At 45.5% G+C, this 19,287-nt stretch overlaps 1 protein-coding gene and 1 long non-coding RNA gene across 2 annotated transcripts in view; one reads left to right on the forward strand and one right to left on the reverse strand.

The window, feature by feature from the left end:
- The window catches only part of LOC137917696 (intermembrane lipid transfer protein VPS13B-like), a 303,427-nt gene that overhangs the window by 161,221 nt on the left and 122,919 nt on the right, over positions 1–19,287 (forward strand). Inside the window, exons 26-31 of the mRNA XM_068760421.1 lie at positions 3,700–3,871; positions 6,240–6,354; positions 10,892–11,033; positions 11,863–12,135; positions 12,398–12,554; positions 12,947–13,058. Coding sequence (XP_068616522.1) covers positions 3,700–3,871; positions 6,240–6,354; positions 10,892–11,033; positions 11,863–12,135; positions 12,398–12,554; positions 12,947–13,058 — 971 coding nt within the window. The remainder of the gene's footprint in view (positions 1–3,699; positions 3,872–6,239; positions 6,355–10,891; positions 11,034–11,862; positions 12,136–12,397; positions 12,555–12,946; positions 13,059–19,287) is intronic.
- Positions 3,574–17,692, reverse strand: LOC137917697 (uncharacterized). The gene is made up of 4 exons (XR_011106670.1): positions 17,572–17,692; positions 4,027–4,168; positions 3,880–3,941; positions 3,574–3,798 (listed from the first exon to the last, which is right to left on the reverse strand). It is a non-coding gene; the product is annotated as an uncharacterized lncRNA (long non-coding RNA).

Raw genomic sequence — 19,287 nt, forward strand, 5'->3', positions numbered from 1 at the left:
CTGTTTTTCCCCGTCGTCCTGAGCTGATGCGTATCCTAGGATAATGTGGTGTGAATTGTTTTCTCATGTAGAAGCAACAATATCTAGATCAGGTGGCTGGGCCTTCGGTCTTCAGCCGCCGTGACCTCAGGATTAGCACCAACAGGGCCCTAGTATCGCAGCATAACCGTCACACACCGGCCTTGTGGGAAACAAAGTGCATCTGGGTCTGCGTTTGTTTCTCTCCAATCAACATGTGTGTGTTCTTGCGTCATATGTGGAGCCAAAGAAGTGGCAGCACTTGAAATTGGCACTGGAGGTACCGAGCGTCTGCAACAAGGCCACGGAGGCCCCTGACAGCCCACTTGTTACTGTTTACCTAAGTACAAACACTGGTAGAAGTGTTTAGGCCTCTGGGAGGCTGGGTGATTGAGCAAGAATGTAGGAGCTGTTTTGATAAGTCTCAGCAGTAGTGGCAGCAGCTTCTCCCCGACAAGCCTCCTTCCTCCCCACGCTTCCAGATCAGCCACATTCCCATCACGTCCCAGAAACCCCTGTCCCACAGCCCCCTGTCCCCCAGCCCCCTGTCCCACAGCCCCCTGTCACACCGCCCCCTGTCCCACTGCCCCCTGTCCCACAGCCCCCTGTCCCACTGCCCCCTGTCCCACTGCCCCCTGTCCCACCGCCCCCTGTCACACAGCCCCCTGTCCCACTGCCCCCTGTCCCACAGCCCCCTGCCACTCAGCCATTTCACTACCTTCAGCTGCGGAGCAACAGTCTGAGACATTCGCCACGCCTTTTGCTTTCCTTGCCTTTTTAGTCTGGGGGCTCCCTTCTTTTTCTCGTTTGTTATTTTCATCCTTTCTTTTATATCTCTTTCGTATTGATCCTTTATTGAGCCACAAGATTGGCAAACAACATCTGCTGCAACCCAACAAGCCTGAATCTGGTGTAAAGCCCCACCAGCCTCGTTCAGCGTTAGCAATAATTATAGAGGTTTGGAGGAATTCATTTCTAAATGGGATGTAAGCTGTCTTTGGCTTTGACTAATGAGTAATATTATCTTGTAGTAGCTTGCCTTCATGGCCTTTCTTTTCTCCATCCAGACTTAATTCAATCTCCACAGCTTCATCTTCTTGCCGCCTCCTCCTGCACCTCTGTCCGCGGCGTTACCTCACGTTACTCACGCTATCGCTTCTGTTTCAATCTGTTCTGTCTGTCATTAAGCCATCCTCACAACTATCTATCCTTCCGCCTGCCCTTAAAACATCCTCTCTTTCCCATCCAGCTTTCTTTGACACTTCCCAGCCTGTTGTTGTCTTCCAGTGTTTGGGCTCTCTGATGAGCGAAGAAAAACTCTGCAATAATAAACCCGGATCCTCAGCCCGTTTATAACGGAGAGGCCCAAGAACTAAACTGTATACTTTACAGCTTGGCTTTGGGAGGTGTGGGAAAATAGCTCCTTCACGGAGTGTGTGCGTGTGTGTGTGTGTGTGTGTGTGTGTGTGTGTGTTTGTGTGTGTGTGTGTGTGTGTGTGTGTGTGTGTGTGTAGGCGTGCGTGCATGCGTTCACCTTCTACGAGTAAGAAGGGGTATTTTACACTGATTAAAGAAGGATCTGCTTCGTCTACTATGGGATTCGTTTAAGGTTAACAGTTAGTCATAGCAGGTTTTCCAGCCAGACAAATAGCGCTAGCATGCTAGGCAGTGTTATTTAGGATGTGCTAAAGTTGCTGCAGCCGCCGCTGCTGCTGGGTGAGCCTATTCGTTCAAAGTTATCGTTGCTGTGTGGGCGAATGTTTTTGCATATCGCTATTGTTTCCTCCCGTCGATGTTTTATTGCAAGTTGCCCTGCTGTCATCCTTTTTGTGAAATAAAGCCAAACTTGGAGGCGTTTGTGCCGCGTCGGCGCCATATTTCCTGCTGGCTGCTTGGAGAATGTCGTCACTATATGCACGTTGCGACGTCATTTGCACCCGCTGGAATCGATGAGGGAATCGTTTGCAAAAATGGCAAAAGATTCCAAGGAATCGAAACACTGGGAGCCGGTTCTCAACAAGAATGTTTTTTTTTTTATTCCCATCCCTAATTCTGACCCTATTGAAGTTAGCCTTTGCTCGAGTGACAGCCGTGGTTCTGAAGCCGGAGCAGTCGGGTGTCCGATGCTGCAGTGGTTACACAGCGGTCGGATCTTCCCACAGTGCCAGCGGCTGGCTCCTGTTCCCACACATGACATTACCAGGCCTAATCCTACAGACTGTCCAGAGCTGTAAACTAAACAGTCCTAACCACACACACACACACACACAGAGAACCATGTTTTGACTGTAGCCCAACAATAATTAGTCCCTGAATGGTAGTTGACTCTAGAATATCTCTCATTAAGACCGACTGAACACCATTACTACTGGGCTCGTATTGCTCACTGCCAGTACTGCACACACACACACACGCACACACAGCTTGACTGTTTTGATCCATGGAAACACGTAATGATACTGTTCGACACTTGGTGGGGATAAATGCTGGTTCTTGTGAAATTGAATGATTCAGTGTTGTTTTTGTGGTGTTTTTGTTTATATGAGAAGAAGTTCATCATTGAGGGTTATGAAAATGCAGAATGTTATACGCCACCAGTTGAAGTTTCTTCTTTACCAGAATATGAGTGAATATACTACACATCCCTCGTGTAAGTTTTACCTTGAATACCACGTTTCTGTTTCTGAGCGCTCTGTAATGTTGAATCTATTTTTGAATCAGCATAACCCTTCAGTCGTTTCTGTGACTGTCATCATCTGTTACTGAACTTTGCTGTCTGCATCCTCATGCGTGATCGAATTAAATGTGAAGATTTAGCACCCTCCACCCAGCTGCGGAGCAGGAACTTAGTTTCCTCATCTGGATCCTCTTTAAGAGACTGTAGTCAGTCCAGCAGCTGCGGGGTTTCTAATTGAGATTGTTGATAACCTCCTCCCCAACCACAGGCAGACTTGATAACCATGACATAATGTGTCTTTACCACGCTGCCATGCGAGAAGCTGTGGAAAAAGTGAAGCCCTGCGATGCCAGCGATGCAAATTACCATGTTGTTTGTTTGCAGGCTTTTTACTTCCTGAGTCAGCCACACTGAGAGATTCATGTGGAAGACAATCTCCACAGTGCTGTTAGTCTCAGTGTGTTGCAACACCCCCCCCCCCCCCCCCCCAAATGAGATGAGAGCTCACATGAGGCAGCCTCCTCCGCAGCCATACCCTCCTCTGGCCTTTGCCTCCTCACTCTGGGTCGTTATACGTGTGTGTCCTGATGGAGTTGAGTGAAAGCAGGCCGTGTGGGTGCCGGTGGCTTTAGTTGGGGGTTAATAGCAGTGACAGCGCCACTCAATAGTTCCTGTCCCTCCCACATCATTCAGCTCTGAGTAGCGTTCTGTTCAGCAGTCCCTGATGTCATCTTCACCAAAAGACTGGAACTCTTGTGGTCGCTTTTATCATAGTGACAAAACTTTCAAGCATCCATACACATTTGCCAAACAGATGTTTTGGACGGATGAATAGACAAACAGCATCACACGCAGCAAAGTAGGTATATTATGTGTTTAATTCCCTGTGAAATCATTGTTTGATTCCTGCCCCAGCCTCGGAGCTCATTATGTTGTCTTCTATCCACGGCTCATTGCATCTTCCCAGCTGCGATCACTGAACACATCTTGTCTTGGGTCCGTAGGGTGACTCTGTGCCTGCTGGAGATGACGGTCCTTTTGCTGACACGGTGACGCTGGAGCAGAAAACCAGCAGCATTGGTGGAACAAGTGGGAAGGTCAGCCTGTGGATGCAGTGGATGTTACCCAAGGTCACTATTAAACTGTTTGCTCCTGAACCGACTGCCAAAGAGACAGGTACTGACCTTTGACATCGCCCGTACTGTGTTTGTGTTTAGTGGGTTTCACATGCAGCGATTTCCATTTCCTAGTGACGACATGGATGTCTTCAAGACCAAGTTTATGATTTAAAGAATGCTTTGCCCTTAAATTAAAAATCATTATCGACTCACCTTTTTTAGTCCACGAAGCCTTAGTCGACAAAACGTTTTTGGAGCTTCACAGCAAAACAGCGTTGCAGAGTTCTCCTAATTGGAATTCTTGACTTTAGCCAGGCCGACATCAGGCATTCTAACTCGTTGTTGTTTGCTGGTGCTGTTGGCATAAAGGTTGCATTATTTTCCAGTTATCAACTAAGCCTGGAATTTTGGATCTCAGAACTTCGTGGAGTCATTTTATGTTTCTTTTCATCAGTTCTACGTGATTTGAAGTGAGCCTGTAAAATAAAAAAGGACACTATGCTTTTTACTGTGAAGCTCTAGAATTGTTTTGTAGAAGAAGAAACTTCATCAGACTTCACATGCAGATGTTGGGGAGTAGATAATGACTTGACTGAGCTGCTGCTTCCTGTGTACCTTATATTTATGACATCAGTGATCTGAAGACCTGCATGAATTCCCGCAGTAGTAACCGTGGCCTTTAGATCCATCTTATTAAATCATTAGTGTTTATGTTAAAGAGCACAGGAAGACTCCGGACTCTTTTCTCGTTCAAACTTCGAGCACTCCGGAGGGAGAAGCAGCTGGAGAGAATGGGGGGGTGAAGGCGGAAGACAAATACAAAGATGGGTGATTAATTCCAAGCGAACCATCTCTTGTCCCCTCAGGATTTACTGGAGTGATGAAGGGCTAGCTTTACCTTTAAGCGGTGGCTGCAATATTTAGCATTTGCCAACCAGAACGCTTGGCTTAAAGTATTCTATAGTAGAACAAGGACATTAAAAAAAAAGAATCACAGAGTTGGGTTAACTTCCTAAAGAAGAAAGCTTTTTTTCCTGTCATTGTTAGTGAATGTTAACCACGACACGCACAACAACGAAATTACATTTGAACCAACCCAAGTCCCAGCCTCCTGAGCCACCGCTGCCCCACAAATAAATAGGAATTATTCTGGATTCTGGATTAATAGAGCCATCTGGGTTGCAAGGTGAACTAGCAGCTAGATTTTAGCGTGTGTGCTACACTGGGAAAAACAAAACAAGATTTGTGTGTATGACATATGTCCGATGCCTGATATCACAAGCACATTCGTGGAGATAAGTAAGCCACAGATATGACTGCAGACTAGGTTATGATGAAATATGCTCATTTCAACTGCAAAGGAAATTAGATTCTTGTCTCTCCAAAGCAATGGAAAAGCAGCCATTCCAGGCATGCTGGTTGTCGGGTATAATGTTATGCTATTATGTGTTGGAAGATTAGCGGTAGAGAACCAAGAATGAGTCTCCGAAGGCTCGACTCAAGGCACAAATCAGCGCTGCACTTTCCTCCTTTCAAGATGAGCCCTTTAAGACGAAGGGAGTAAGGGTTTCCAGGACTCTTGCAGGGTGGGTTTAGAAAAGTCATACATCAGTATCAACACCATGTTCGGAGACGATGACTTTCTGAGTATCTCACAACTTGGGAGAGTTCTTTCCACACAGTCTCAACAATAAAGCTGACGGGCCTTGTGTTTCAAGTTCAATAAGCCATCGCAAAACCTTCGTCAGAATCACCGCAAGGCAACAGTACAACAACAACATGCATAGCTTCACAGGCATGAAGTCCGCTTTCCCAAGCTAGCCAGTGGCTGTGGGACTTTCTCTGTGGAAACTGTGAGAGACAACAGCTGAACTCACCGTTCTGTGAAGCTTAGTCACTTCGCTTGCAGTGGGTGGGTTTGTAAGCCGTGAACACACACATGCATTTATATGAATACACACGCACACGTGTAAACACTGATGGCCGTATGCACGTCACCTTTAGTCCAGCTGAGAGGCATCCTATTGATGCTTTCTGCACAGCAAGACCTCTTGAGGTGTGTGTGGGTTTGCCATGTTTGTGGTGTGCACGGACTTATGTGTGTGCACAGCTTCTAACCTCATTCAGATTCAAAAACACACTATCCGTCTGTACGGGACCCGACCGCAGCGGTTGGCTCGGGACCAGAGATCCCTGCCAACTGAAACTAGAGTCACACACAGATGAAACTTCCTTTACTCCCAGCTGAGTTTAGCTTTATTGCCTCTCTGCTAAATACTGTGGTGTCCGTGCAGCATGCTAAAGCAAAAAGAGATTGTCAGCACATTTAGGTCCTCCTACATCATGGCTGTCCTTCCAATGTGATTCACTTCATGATGTTAACGTAAAGTGAAACATGTCACCTGACCTGTGTGTGTTTCTGTCAGAGATCTGCGTCATCAGTGAGCTGGAAGACCTGAGTGCCTCCGTGGATGTCCAGGATGTTTATACCAAGATCAAATGTAAAGTTGGCAGCTTCAACATCGACCACTACAGATCCAGGTAGGGTAGCAGCATCTCTCTCACATCCGTCCGTCCGTCCGTCCGTCCGTCCGTCTGTCCAACATCAGCAGGCAGGAATAGCTTTGATGACAATACACCTAATGATGACTGGGACCACCTGGCTACTCTGCTACCCCACCAACTCAAATGCTCTCAGTGCCAGAGTCCAAACACACATTAACCACAAGTACCACTGACACTCTATCTGTTACCACTTCTGCTCATATGAGTGGATTTTGGGATTATCACCTCGCCATGATTGTCTTTACAGACAGCTGTTGTGGCGGTTACCACAGACAGGCTGATGGACAGAAAGACGGATAGACCAGGGAGCAGGCTCACACGTCTTAGGGTTTCAGTCAGTCACTTCTCTGGGTTGTCTCAATCTTTTCACAGAAACATTAGTGCTTCTGGGGAAGAAACCCACCGAGCGATATTGCACTCCGTACTTAGACGGAAGGACGATGCTTGATAAAAATATTAAAGCGCATACTGAAGGCATCAACAGAAGCTGCAACTAAAATGAATAAATGTGAAGAAAGTGTGGCGTCGTTAAAATATCCAAGCCATTGTTTTTTTTTCCCTGTGTGTCTTCCTTCTCGTCTTCATCGCCTTCCTCTGTGATTGGATAAACTCTCAGTACGAGCTGCATGCTCTCCTGAGCTCCTGCTCTTCTGGGAGGAGATCACTTGTGCTAACTCCGGCGTATTTACGTGGAAGCTGTTTGCTGACACATTGATTAATATGCACTCCGAATTTAAATCTGGATTCATTCATTCATTTTCTCTAACCACTTTATCCGTAATCAGGTTGTGCTGGATCCTATCCCAGCAGTACAGGCGAGAGGCGGGGCACACCCTGGACAAGCCGCCAGTTCATCGCAGGGCCACACACAGACAGACAATCCATTCACACACACACATACCTATGGACAATTTAGTGTACCCAATTTGCCTAAGTTGCATGTTTTTGGTGGTGAAAGGAAGCCGCAGGCACGGGGAGAGAACCCACGCAGGCACGGGGAGAACATGCAAACTCCTCGCTGAAAGGCCCCGGGTCGAATTTGAACCTATGACCTTCTTGCTGTGAGGCAACAGCACAGCCACTGTGCCACCGTGCTGCCTCAGCACTGAAATGATAATGTATATCGATTTGCCAGATAAGAATCCCCTCAGCTGCGTCTTAGGGCATGTCCACACGTATCTCCAAAAACGAAGATGCTTTTCTACGCCGATCATCACTAAAAACGAAGATTTTTGAAAACTCCGGCCAAAGTGAAGATTTTTGAATCAATTCGGTCCACACGAACGAGCCTGACGTCATGTTTTGCTAACGGGACGACGAGAGGCGGAGCGTTCTGATTGGATAGGATTTGGGGAACTATGCCTCCGATTGTTTGGCATGCTTATGAATGTGTTTAACAACGCGCTTATGCAGTTAGGTTTGGATGGATATTTTTTTAAACAAGGTCGTGTGGATGCAATTCTTTTTCAAATTGGAGGGGGAAAGAGATTCAGCTTTTAAAAACCCCAGACGGGTCAGGGAAGGACCGAAGCCATCGTCTTGGTTTTGGATCTAACTGTTGAGCTTGCCTCTCTCAGACCTCCCTGTTTCACTACAGTCAGATGATTTATATTCTGCCACGCCACATGTGTTGCACACCGCACGGAGCCTCAGCCAGGACAGTGTCAGCGGTTGGACAGTTTTGGAGCGTGAAGGTGTCGGGGGTCATTATAGCTATTCACAGGTGTGTGTCTAATTGCTTCTGAGCCTAAGCCAACCTTAATCTTTGACTAGACCTCTGTGCCTTTCTAAGTAGATAATGGATCAATTTTCTCATTTTGTTGGTTATTTCAGTTTAATGTGCATTTAACAACACACTTTTAACCGAGCAAAGTTCTGGCACGCAGAAGCGCGCTCCCATCCAAGCCAGGTTACAGTCACGACTGTTTAGGACACTGTGAGGACCTCGGGGCTGCTGGCACACGATGTAATCTGCATCATTCACGTAATTTACACGAAAGCCCACTGTGGTTGGAGTCTATATGAATCATTCTGAACAGATAATTGTGAGGTATTTCTTCACCAGGCTCAGGTTATTTGTGTGCATTGGGTCAGATTAAAATCAAGCTTGACAGCGAAAGCGTCTCATCTGGCCCTCAGCTATCTCACTCCTGGAAAATGAATGGAAAGTCTGATTGCCCCGGCAAATATGGGCAGTGGATATAGATAATTGAATCCCTGATTGTATCAGAATAGGAGGAGGACAAGAAAAGGTGGATGAGAGAGGGAAAATGGCACCGAGGGAGGGAATTTAGAAATAGGTGTGGGGCTCACTTATCATAGCGTAGTGGAGGAGAATGTCGAGGTTAGCATGAAACCAGTAATGGAGTGGTTGGGAATTCAATTCTGTGGAAGGGCTTCTCCTTCCCAGTGGTAAAATTAGAAACGAGTCTCTTCTTTATTTTAGCCAGGTCTCCAATGGCAACGGTGCTCCAAAACGCACAGATACCCTCTGAGAGAGGACAGCCGGTGACAGGTCTCCTTTATCCGCACCTCACACAAATTAGAGCTGATGTCTTCCAGCTGTTCCACAAAGGGCTCGGAGAGGAGGATTGCTGCATTGGAGCAGAGAGAGATGGGGGAGATGAAGACCTGAGGGAGGGTGGGGGGGGCATATGAATTAGTCACTGTTACAGCTGAGAGTGGAGATTACAAAGAGATATTCACCAGTAGGCCTACGCTCCTCTCCTGAACTCCAAGGATTTGGTGGGGAGTAATGAGCAGAGCAGCGGTGGGGGTGGGGGGACATTTTACATTCCACATGTTATGTTTCTTCTGTCGATTGATCGTTCATGTTGCTCTGCTTTGAATGATGATTGCGGAGCCTGCGTTCATGCTCATGGATTTTAAAGGTGCTTTTCAGGTGCTCTCATGGATGGCGTCTACAACATCTGGAAATCTGATGCCCTCAGTAATATTCCCACATTACAGCGTTTATGTGTGTCATTTAGCTACTTTGATCCATGCATTGCATTTCTTTTTTGCCTGCATTGAAATGTCAGCGTTTTGTCCAGGCTGCTGAAGATAGAAAATGTTTTCCTTCCGTCCTCGACTCTGTGTGGCCCAGGTTAAGCTTGGCCTTGTGTGTGTCTCTAGGCCAGGGCAGGGTTGTCACTATGAAGGACTCATTCTGCAGTGCAAAGAAACAGCGGCGGTGAGGCCCCTACCTGTCCAAAAGCCGACCCTCCCAGGCTTAGGCCGCTACATTCTGCGCCTCTGCCACTCTGCTTCTTCTAATCAGGGCCCAAACCTCTGCTCATGTTGGACAGATGGGGAAATGAAGGAAATCACAAGAAATAAAAAGTGTTGGCTCTTTCTCAAGGTGTCCACGCGAGCAACATGTTGAAGCACACGAAAAATTCAGCAAGAATTTAACTAAAAACTAGAATAGCGCTCGGGGAGCTTCCGCCAAGGAGCTTATTCCCCTTTTAATTAGATCCACACCGTCCACATGGTGATCTGGATCATCATCAAAAGGTTCTAAATTGTTCTTGGTATCTTTAAGCACCAACCGTGACAAGTAAAAGTGAATCAGAGTTGATTGATTGATTTTTGAATCCATAAATGGGTTTTCAATGTTAAAATGTAATAATTTTTCCTGACCTCATTCTGGATCAGATCCAGAAGACATTTTTTCACGATAGTGCATATCGGACCCATTTATGACTGTGATTTCTGGCGAGTGAATTGAATGCATATTTAATAAGATATAATTTTTTTGAGTAAATGGGAAATTCCAGATTTTTTCATACGCAGCCGGGTATCCAGATCGCTCTCAAAATTGAATGGGATCTAAATTAGACCGAGACCCATCTTCAGATTTTTTTTCTCTCCATCAAGATCCATTCGGCCGTTTTTCAGTAATATTTGCGAACAATCAAACAGACAGACGGACAAACGGCATCAAAAGCATAACCTCCTTGGCGAAGGTAATGAAGTCATTTTAGGGTACAAGCATTCCCCTGTCTGTCCAGAGGCTCCGACTGGCTGAATGATCAAACCAATGAAGTGTGGCGATGGCTGTATCTCTGGGTGTGGGATGACATTAGGACATGGGCCTCAAATCGAGTTCTGGGAATGGTTTTATACTCCTAATCGTGTTCAATGGAACACCTGTCTAAAAATTAACTAATCTACTGAATTTGATAATTGAATTAATTATTTTGTGTTTTTCCTAATCCCAGATTTAAAGTGTTGCTTTAGTCCTATTTCTGTTAAACAGTGTAAGACCATTCCAGAAATGTTCAAATGGTTGAAGCTGGTGCAACTTCCTGTGGTTTTAATTGCTTATTTCTAGTAATCTTAATGTTTCGTGGATTTATGTCTTCTCTTCCCTTCTTCTCTTTTCTTCCACCTTTCTCTACATGTGTTTGTGCAATTCTTTTCATTGCCCATTCCCTTTGACCTCTTGCCTTCTTTACCTCTTCCGGCTACGTTTCCCCCTCTCTCTCTATCTCTCTGTTCTCGCCTCCAGTAAGGAGGAGGGTGTTTGGAGCTCGGGCAGTTTCGGAGGAGTGCTCCTCTCTTGCACTGACAAGCTGAACAGACGTACTGTGTTGGTTCGACCCGTCAGCAAGCAGGACACTTTCAGCCACTTCTCTGGCTTTTTCCCTCCTGTAAGAAGCCATCTTTTCTCCTTTTTAGTTGACTCTGTGTAATCTCCTTTAACAGTGGCATCCAACAGTCCTCCTCAGAGATTTGTTTATATTGGGTTTGAAACATTGTTTCTTTGTTGCTTTATATTTTTCTACCGCTTCTAGATTGCAGTCACAGTGATCATGTCAAAATTCCAAAGTGAATCAGATCTGAAAGTAAATGTCTGCGTGGTTTATATTACGCTCAGTCTCTGAGGAGAATGGAAGCCCACTGATACTGGATGTTTTTGCAGACTTGACTGTGATGTCTTAAACAGCCTTGCTTTTAATCATTTAGATATTGAGATTGTTTTTATTTCGCTTTAATGGCTGTTTCAGTGATTTGTCATTTTGTATTTTCTTTGCATTCATTCAATGAGCAAATATGTAGCTTGTTTTCATAAAGTAAATATTCCAGCCTCAGAAGACAACTCTAGTTGGTAGTTTTATGTTTTTTTGTCATCTCATAAAGGCTACTGATCTATATTTCTTCTCATACTGACCTTAATGTTTTTATTTTAACCGAATAGCCCCTGACTGTTTCTTTTTTCTTTTTCTAGTTGTAACACGCAGGGCAAGTTGATTTGGCTCAGGTTCAAGTGTTAAAACTGTCTCTACAAAATACATCCAAACATTACAGTTAGCTGTTTTTTTGATGACAGCAATATTACGTCAAATGAAAATAGTGTCGTTGCATGACAAATGGCGAAACCAGCTTTCAAGACGTCAGACTGAGAAACATTGAACAAGTCAAGTTTTGTCTGTGGATACCTATCGTCACCGTGATTTGTCCTGTCTCACCGTTGGCCAGACTGCTGCCAAAGTCCTGGAGGGCTCTCACCAGCAGCATGGCTTCCTGTCTATCACCTACACCCAAGCTGTCACCAAAAACGTCCGTCACAAGCTCACCTCCCGGCCTGAGCGGCCGGCACGCAGCGGCGCTACTACTGCCAGTCAGCGGGTGACCTCTGATCCTCTGGCTGACAGCTCACCTCAGTACCTGAGAGAGATCCTGCTGACAGCCCAGCCCTTTGATGTGGTGCTGTCCTGTCCCCTATTGGCTACAGTAGCTGGAGTGTTCCAGGTAGACCTCTGATGAAGCAGCACCTTTTATGAATAAATGATGATGTCCGAAAACATATTCTAGAGTAATTTTGGAAACATCATAGAAAGATGTATAGTCAGGGATGAAAATGTCGCCTGAAGATTGCTCCACATGAGGAGAAGAGATGCTCTGTCAAAAACACAATGATGAATGTATCCAACCAGCCCTTAAAACAAAATGACCCTCTGCTTCAGCTTTTTGTGAATGTATTCTGAATATTTTCAACTTGATTTATGTTCAGGCTACAATACCAAGGCGCTACAAAGAGCGCGGGAAATCAGCAGGTCAACCAATGAGGAGCCACACACTGACCTCTCGCAGTTTGCCTCTCATCTACATCAACACCAGTGTGATCAGGGTCGTCTGCCCCGGGGCACAAGACAAGCATGCAGCGTCAGGTTTGAGAGCCACTTGCTGCTTTGGGACTCCGTGCGTGTGCTTTGTGCGTTCACATGGGAAGCGTAGAATCGGTGGGGCGTTGCGATGTCTCCTGTGGTGCCTGGAAGAACGTTTCTGTCGCAGACGCAGCAGAGACGCCACATTAGAATGCAGAGACATGAACTCAGTAAAATAGTTGACGTTCTGAAGACAACCACAGCTCCATGTGCACACCGAAAGAACAGAAAAAATTTTGCATTGCCTTTTCCTTCTTCTGACAGGTGGTAGCAACGAGTAGTTATACCTCTAAGGTGTGTCAGACGGCGTTTGTGTGTGTTCATATTCCTTTAAACGTCTGTGACATTATGCATGTCCATTGGTCTAGATTTGGTCCATGTGTCTGTCTCAATAGATCCCCACGTGAAGAAGGAAGACACGGTGATATTAAAGCTGGCCTCCCTCAGCATGGCTCCTCAGGCCGACAACCCTCTGACCCGCACTGTGCTGCGAAAGGACATCTACCAGTAAGGCAACCTGTCTTCTATTATTACCGGCGTGGGGGCTGGGTAATCACCAGCGTAGCTTTGTCTGTCTGTCTGTTTGACTGTTAGCAATATAACTCAAAGATTTACAGACAGATCTTGATGAAATATTCAGGAAATGTTGTGAATGGTACCAGGAACAGATGATTACATTTTGGTGATGATCTAGAAGAGATCCTGGATTCTGGATCACTTGCCATCAATGGAGCTTCAAAATGTGTTCTTCAATCAATTAAAATCAACTCTGATTCACTTTTCCTTTTCATGGTTGGTGTATAAAGAATTCCAAGAACAATCTATAACCTTTTGGTGATGATCCAGATCACCGTGTGGACGGTGTAGATCCAGTTAGGGGGGGAACGAGCTGCTTGGCGGAGGTCTGCGCTCTCTGACTAAAATACAATATAACATATTAAAGTAGACTAACTAGAATGTGTTTGTACAGATGTATGTATAAATATGTGTGACAGCATAACTGGTCAGTTAACAATAAGGCTCTTCCTATTTTGTGAACTCTCTCACTGACAATGGCAAATAAATCGGTTCTCATTCTGTAGTCAACGTCACAAAGCCCTAAACTGGTAGCAGATGCCATCGAGGAATGGAACGAGTCCACGAGCACAGGACGGAACTGATACTGGTATCAGTGCATCCTTAACGCAGATTAATAAATATCCATACGTCCGAGCAACATCCCTTGAACAGTGTGTTGAGTAAAGAACCTTTAAATCCTATTTCAATTCTTTTTGCACATAAATGTTTGTCGGCCGCAACCTCACTTCAAGGTACTGTACAGTATGAAACCTGTAGAGGGCGTGTCTGTGCAGGATCTTAGTCATCCTGGTTGAGGTAAAGCAACCTGACTTGTTTAAGGTTGTGTGTGTGTGTGTGCGTGTGTGTGTGTGTGGGTCCTTGTTTGTTTGTGATCCCATAGAGGCCATTTTTAGGATTGTCAGATGACAGCACCACATAATGGTTAACCTGCTCCAGAAATGACAGCGAGCAATGAGTGACACCCAAGGGGTGTACAGGGGCCCTTCAGCTGAAACACAAGACTGTTGACATAACAGCACCCCCCCCCCCGCACCCCCCCTTGCCATGTGGATCAAAGCTGCTTGGCAGGGAAAATCTGGACTTCTGAGGCAAATGTCTCTGTGCAAAACACGTTTCCCTCCTATAGGCAGCTAGGAGAATCTGGATTGTGTCATAGCTGCCTCAAAACCGCAGGCCCATGTGTGTGTGTGTGAGGGAGAGAGAGAGAGCGAGAGCCATTGTATGAAAGGGCAGATATGGAGCTGGCAAACACATGTAATGAGGCAGATAAAAGCGGTGCCAAATGCTTTGTGCAGCTGCAAGTGAGTTGTGAGCTGACACAAGTGGAGCAAAGAAACCGTTGGACAACATAAGGAGAGAAGAGGCCACTTTAGGCTTCATTGCCACCTTCAGTTGGTCGAAGTGTCACATGCTGAGGGGAGCTCGGCCCACAGCCATGTCTGACTAACCATAGCGTTTGCATGGACAGAAATACCACACTCCAACTTTGCACAAATTTCTTCCTGATTACTCAGGCTATCTCCCTCGCGGTCCCTCATTTAACGCATTGGAGCTAATATGGTATTGATCAGTAACCATAGCTACTGTTCTGCAGGGCCTTCTGAGGTATTTGATTCCCTGCTCGCCGCACACAGTGTTCGTCTTGCTACAAGTTGCTACAGCCAATGGGATGGAACCAGTCTGTTTCCATAGAGATTCTGTCCGGATGTATTTTGTTGACATGGTAGCCGCACTGATAAATGATGATCTTGTGGATTTGGAAAAATATCTGGAGTTTTTCTCAGTCTTTCATGCCAAACACAGTTTTACAGTTATACCATCCATGCAATTTCTCCCCGTATTTGCCAGTAATCTTCTTCCTCTAGTAGTTAGAGGATCGGTCGCTCTTTTCTGCGGTGCCCACATCTGCTCAAACACAGTTTGCCTCGCACAACGCTCCACCCTGGCCTAGACACAAATGCTATCATGTCCTCCACATGCCTTGAAAGTGCAATGCACACTCACGCATTCCCACCCAAATGTGCCATGGACACACCCACGGGGTCAATGCGTCCCGGCTTTGGGAATGACCACTGCGTATGTGCACCAAAAAGCATATTCTGTCACATCCTAGCAGCGGCCATGGCCATGTGTACAAACACACGTGCACTCACCCTTTTAACCTCCACACCAAAGCCAAGATTCACCGCTTCCCTTCCAGCAGCGAAAGCCTGGAATTATGACAAACCTCCATCTGCGTTCGTTCCTCAATTCCTCGCCGTGCGTTATCCGCCGCCAACCTGCCCGCTCACATCTGCCCTCCAATTTAGGGTGATCACAGTCCTGAGTCGCACGATTGAGAACCTTGAGATGGCGACTTGTTGACACGCCATAAGCAACAGAATTTCATGCTTTGTCTGTGCTGAATCTTCAGCACCTAGTAAGAGCCTGTAATCGTGCAAACCAATGTGTGTTTACAATTTATGACCAACTGCGGCTGAAGGAAGAAATATGTCTGAGTGCCAGTAGCCATTTGCTCCGATTCTGTTTGAAGGCCGCCACTAATTGCATCCGTTGCCATAATTGAATGAGTGATCTAAGCGGCTGTGCTGTTATTGTCTACTGTACATGAAATGATTGCCTTGCGATGCCTCGGACCGTGATTTACTACGATACCACCCTGGGAGAGAAGACGAGATTGAAGGCTGGAATAGCAAGCACGTGTAAACATCCCGACGGAGCGTATCGTGATGCTGCTCAGATCACACTGTCTCCCGACACACTTCAAAGCTCCTCGGCTTCCCTTTCAGCCGCCGCATTTTTGGGGGCAACAGTGTATAGTTACCATTTAGAGTGGCTAGATTATCTGAGAGGTAAGATAAGCCATGTTTGATGGTAAAGCTGCAGCGCTAAGTTGCTGTCTACCCCCCAGGTTCATTTGGTAACAATTAACACAGTCTCATTTGATGGCATGGTGTTAAATTTTGTTTCCCTGAAAGAATAGGTCCCCGGCGGCTTCTTTACGGCGCAGAAATGATGGCACACAGCGCCGGCCTTCCCTCTTTCTCCCTTTCTATCTTCAGCTACAAGGCCAGTGTCGATTTACACAGCTGAAATCATTTTCCTGCTTTTTCCAAGCCCGCGAGTGCCGGCCCTGGGAATGTCCAGCACGCGTTCAGCCCTGACTTTCTTGTGGTTTTGTGCCCTCTGTAAAATCTGACAGATCTTTTACTCCCTACTGCTATTCTCTTTCATTCCCTCCTTTTTTCCAACATGTTTTTTTTTTATTCTTTCCACTGATGGAACACAATTGAAAGCTTCTCGCGTTGGAGGAATGGTGGCCACGCCTTCAGATACCATGTGGAGATTGGGGGTTGAATTGATTTGCTATATTTTACGATGGGCATAGATGCAAATGTTAAAATGTATAGTGTTAAAGCAGCTTATACGCTTTAAATATCAATCTGCTTATTATTGACTCTTTATTGGCTTTCCGACATGGCTTACATTTTCATTGTCTGAATGCCTGATTTGGCTGCCAGTTCTAAAATTGCTGTTAAATCGTGCGTGTATTGATAGATCTGAAAGCAGGAAGTCTCTCTGCTCGTCCGTCCAGTTTTACAACAGTGCAATATATTTTTCGAGCTAATCAGAAATAACAGAAATTGACAAAATTGATGCCGTAAATTTGTATTTAATGATTTTATAAATGTATACATATGTATTTTATTTTCATATTTCATACTTACACACACACACACACACGATATATTTGCTGTTTCTTATTTCGGATGGACATTTCGACAGTGCTGAGAATGTGTTTGGTAGTTTGTGTGGGTTTATTTGCCATTGCATGTTTTGCCTATGAATCAGACACCACTAGATAAAAGACCAAAGACCATAAGTGTACCAAATGTTTAGTTTGAAGCTGCAGCGGTAAAATAAAGTTAGCGCTTTGGTTCTGCTCATGAGCCTGGATGTGTGTGCGTGTGTGTGCGCGTGTCTAAAAATACCCTGAACATTTCCCGACAGCTCCACACCTCGATGACACAGCTTCAGCTTTCGATTCCATCACATACTCAGTTACCTCATGGAGACTCAAAGAGCATCCTGCTGCAGTAAAAATATGCTTTTTGTTTTTTGTTTTGATCGGTGCACATGCCTGCGTTTCTATGGAAACAGCAGAGAAGACTGCTGCGTCATCGGTGACGCAGAGTCGAGTCGACATGATGTGGCTGCATTAATGTCCTCTGTTTGACTCCTTGCTGCATCTGTTTCTAACACACTTTCCACAGTGGATATTTTTCATACCGTACATCCCTCTTTTTCACTCGACTTTATTTCCTCATGCCACTCTTGTTTTGGCTGTTGAATTGTATGTGTACCGGTATGTGTGTGTGTGTGTGTGTGTGTGTGTGTGTGTGTGAATTCTCCATATCTAGTAGTTACATGCATCGCTCACCTCCTGCTGCCCCCCGTGTCTCTTCTATATTTCGTTTTACTCTATCCATGTGTATCTGTTATTTCCTTCCTGTCTCGCTTTTCCTCTCCGCTGCTCCAGTGTCGGTTAGACTGGTCTCAGTCCCAGCACATTGTGGTCAGTAAGCAAGCCTCTTATTGCTGTTGAATGACTGCCTGGTTAAGCCCACATATATTTCCTAATAAGTGGTTGTGATGGGGATCTCCCTTCCTCAGATAAACACAGCCTGTGAACGCCAGCACACTGCCTGTTACTAATCAAATTCTCTGGCAGTGCACGTTATGCACCCTTCTCTCCTACTAACATCCTTATCATAGCGTTGCGTATGAATACACAAGGTGGGACCGAGGTGTTCTCCTCTTTCCCGCCGTGTTCCTGCTTGTCTTCTCAACAGTTCTGTACTTGTATTGTGTTCAGTCACAGAATGGAGAGTACGGGTCGCTACTGACCTCTTCAACGAGGCCTTCCTGACAAACCTCTGTCTTGGCATCCTATTGAACACAGTTAACGTTTGGCTTCAGGGCGCTGCGGTCTGAGGAACGTAGCGACAGCAAGCATTTGAACTGGCGTCGACATCGCCAGCTGGACAAGCCACCATCTTGGTGCTATGAGGAATCGCAATCGTTAATCAATCCAATCGTCTACTGGTGGTATGTCGCTATTTTTAAAGATTAAAATATCCTTTGAGGAAGACTTTGCAATGATTAATAGCAGGATGTATAGTATTTAAAGATGAATCCACATTTTATTGACAAGGGTATATGCCTATTATTATTACTCGTATTTGGGTACTATAGTGTTGTGGTTTTAGAATGACTTTTTATTCATGTTTATTAATTTGAAGAGAGAGGAGTTCAGTCAAGCTGTGGAATAAAGCTCAGCATCAGCAGTGACCAGCGCTCACCGAGGCTTATCCGCCGCCGTCTCCACCGCCGCTGCTTCTGCATCAGTTGTAGGATTAGGACATGCTGTCATTTCTTACGCTTTCTAACCTCGTGTTCAAATTTTGCCAGCTGTGCTTGTCTTTCTCATTTTGTTTTTTTTTATCTAAAATGCAATTTTGTCTTTTCTCTCTCTCATCCAGCCTCCTTTTCTTCATCGTTCTTTTCCTCATGAAATCCAGCATTCCCAACAAATGATTCATTAGATGCTTCAGTGCACACTTGCCTCATCACTCACTTTAGTCGGCTGCCAAGTGCCCCATTTCCCCGTTTGTTTACACCAGAAAAAAGTGCGCCGGCTTTACTGCGCTGCCACAGCAGAGGGGAAGAGCTGCTGGGGCCACACACGCTGACACTCGGGGCCTACACTTGCATTATACACACGGATTTTGGACTTTCTTTCAATAACTCGCCAGGCTTCTGAGCAGGTTTAATGAGGTTTCAACGCGCTATGATGTCAGTGATCATAATGTCTGTATCCCCAGGGTGAGAGAGCTCGTAAATCTGATCGAGCTGAGCAGCATTCATACATGGAAATTATGAAGTTGTTGTTTTTAAATAATAATGTATGTAAACTCAGTTTCTCCCTGCTGCCGTACGACATTGCTGTGCAAGCGCTTTAAGTGGTGTCAGAAAATGAGTCAAGCGCTGAAATTATTATGGGACTGCTTTAATTTAATTTTGTATTTTTGGGAAAATCTCCCCGAGAGTCGTTAAAACAGGTCTTTGGTTTGTGGGGAAAAAAAACAAACCGATT

Source organism: Brachionichthys hirsutus, chromosome 3, assembly GCF_040956055.1.
Source record: "Brachionichthys hirsutus isolate HB-005 chromosome 3, CSIRO-AGI_Bhir_v1, whole genome shotgun sequence".
In the NCBI taxonomy this organism is placed as follows: Eukaryota; Metazoa; Chordata; class Actinopteri; order Lophiiformes; family Brachionichthyidae; genus Brachionichthys; species Brachionichthys hirsutus.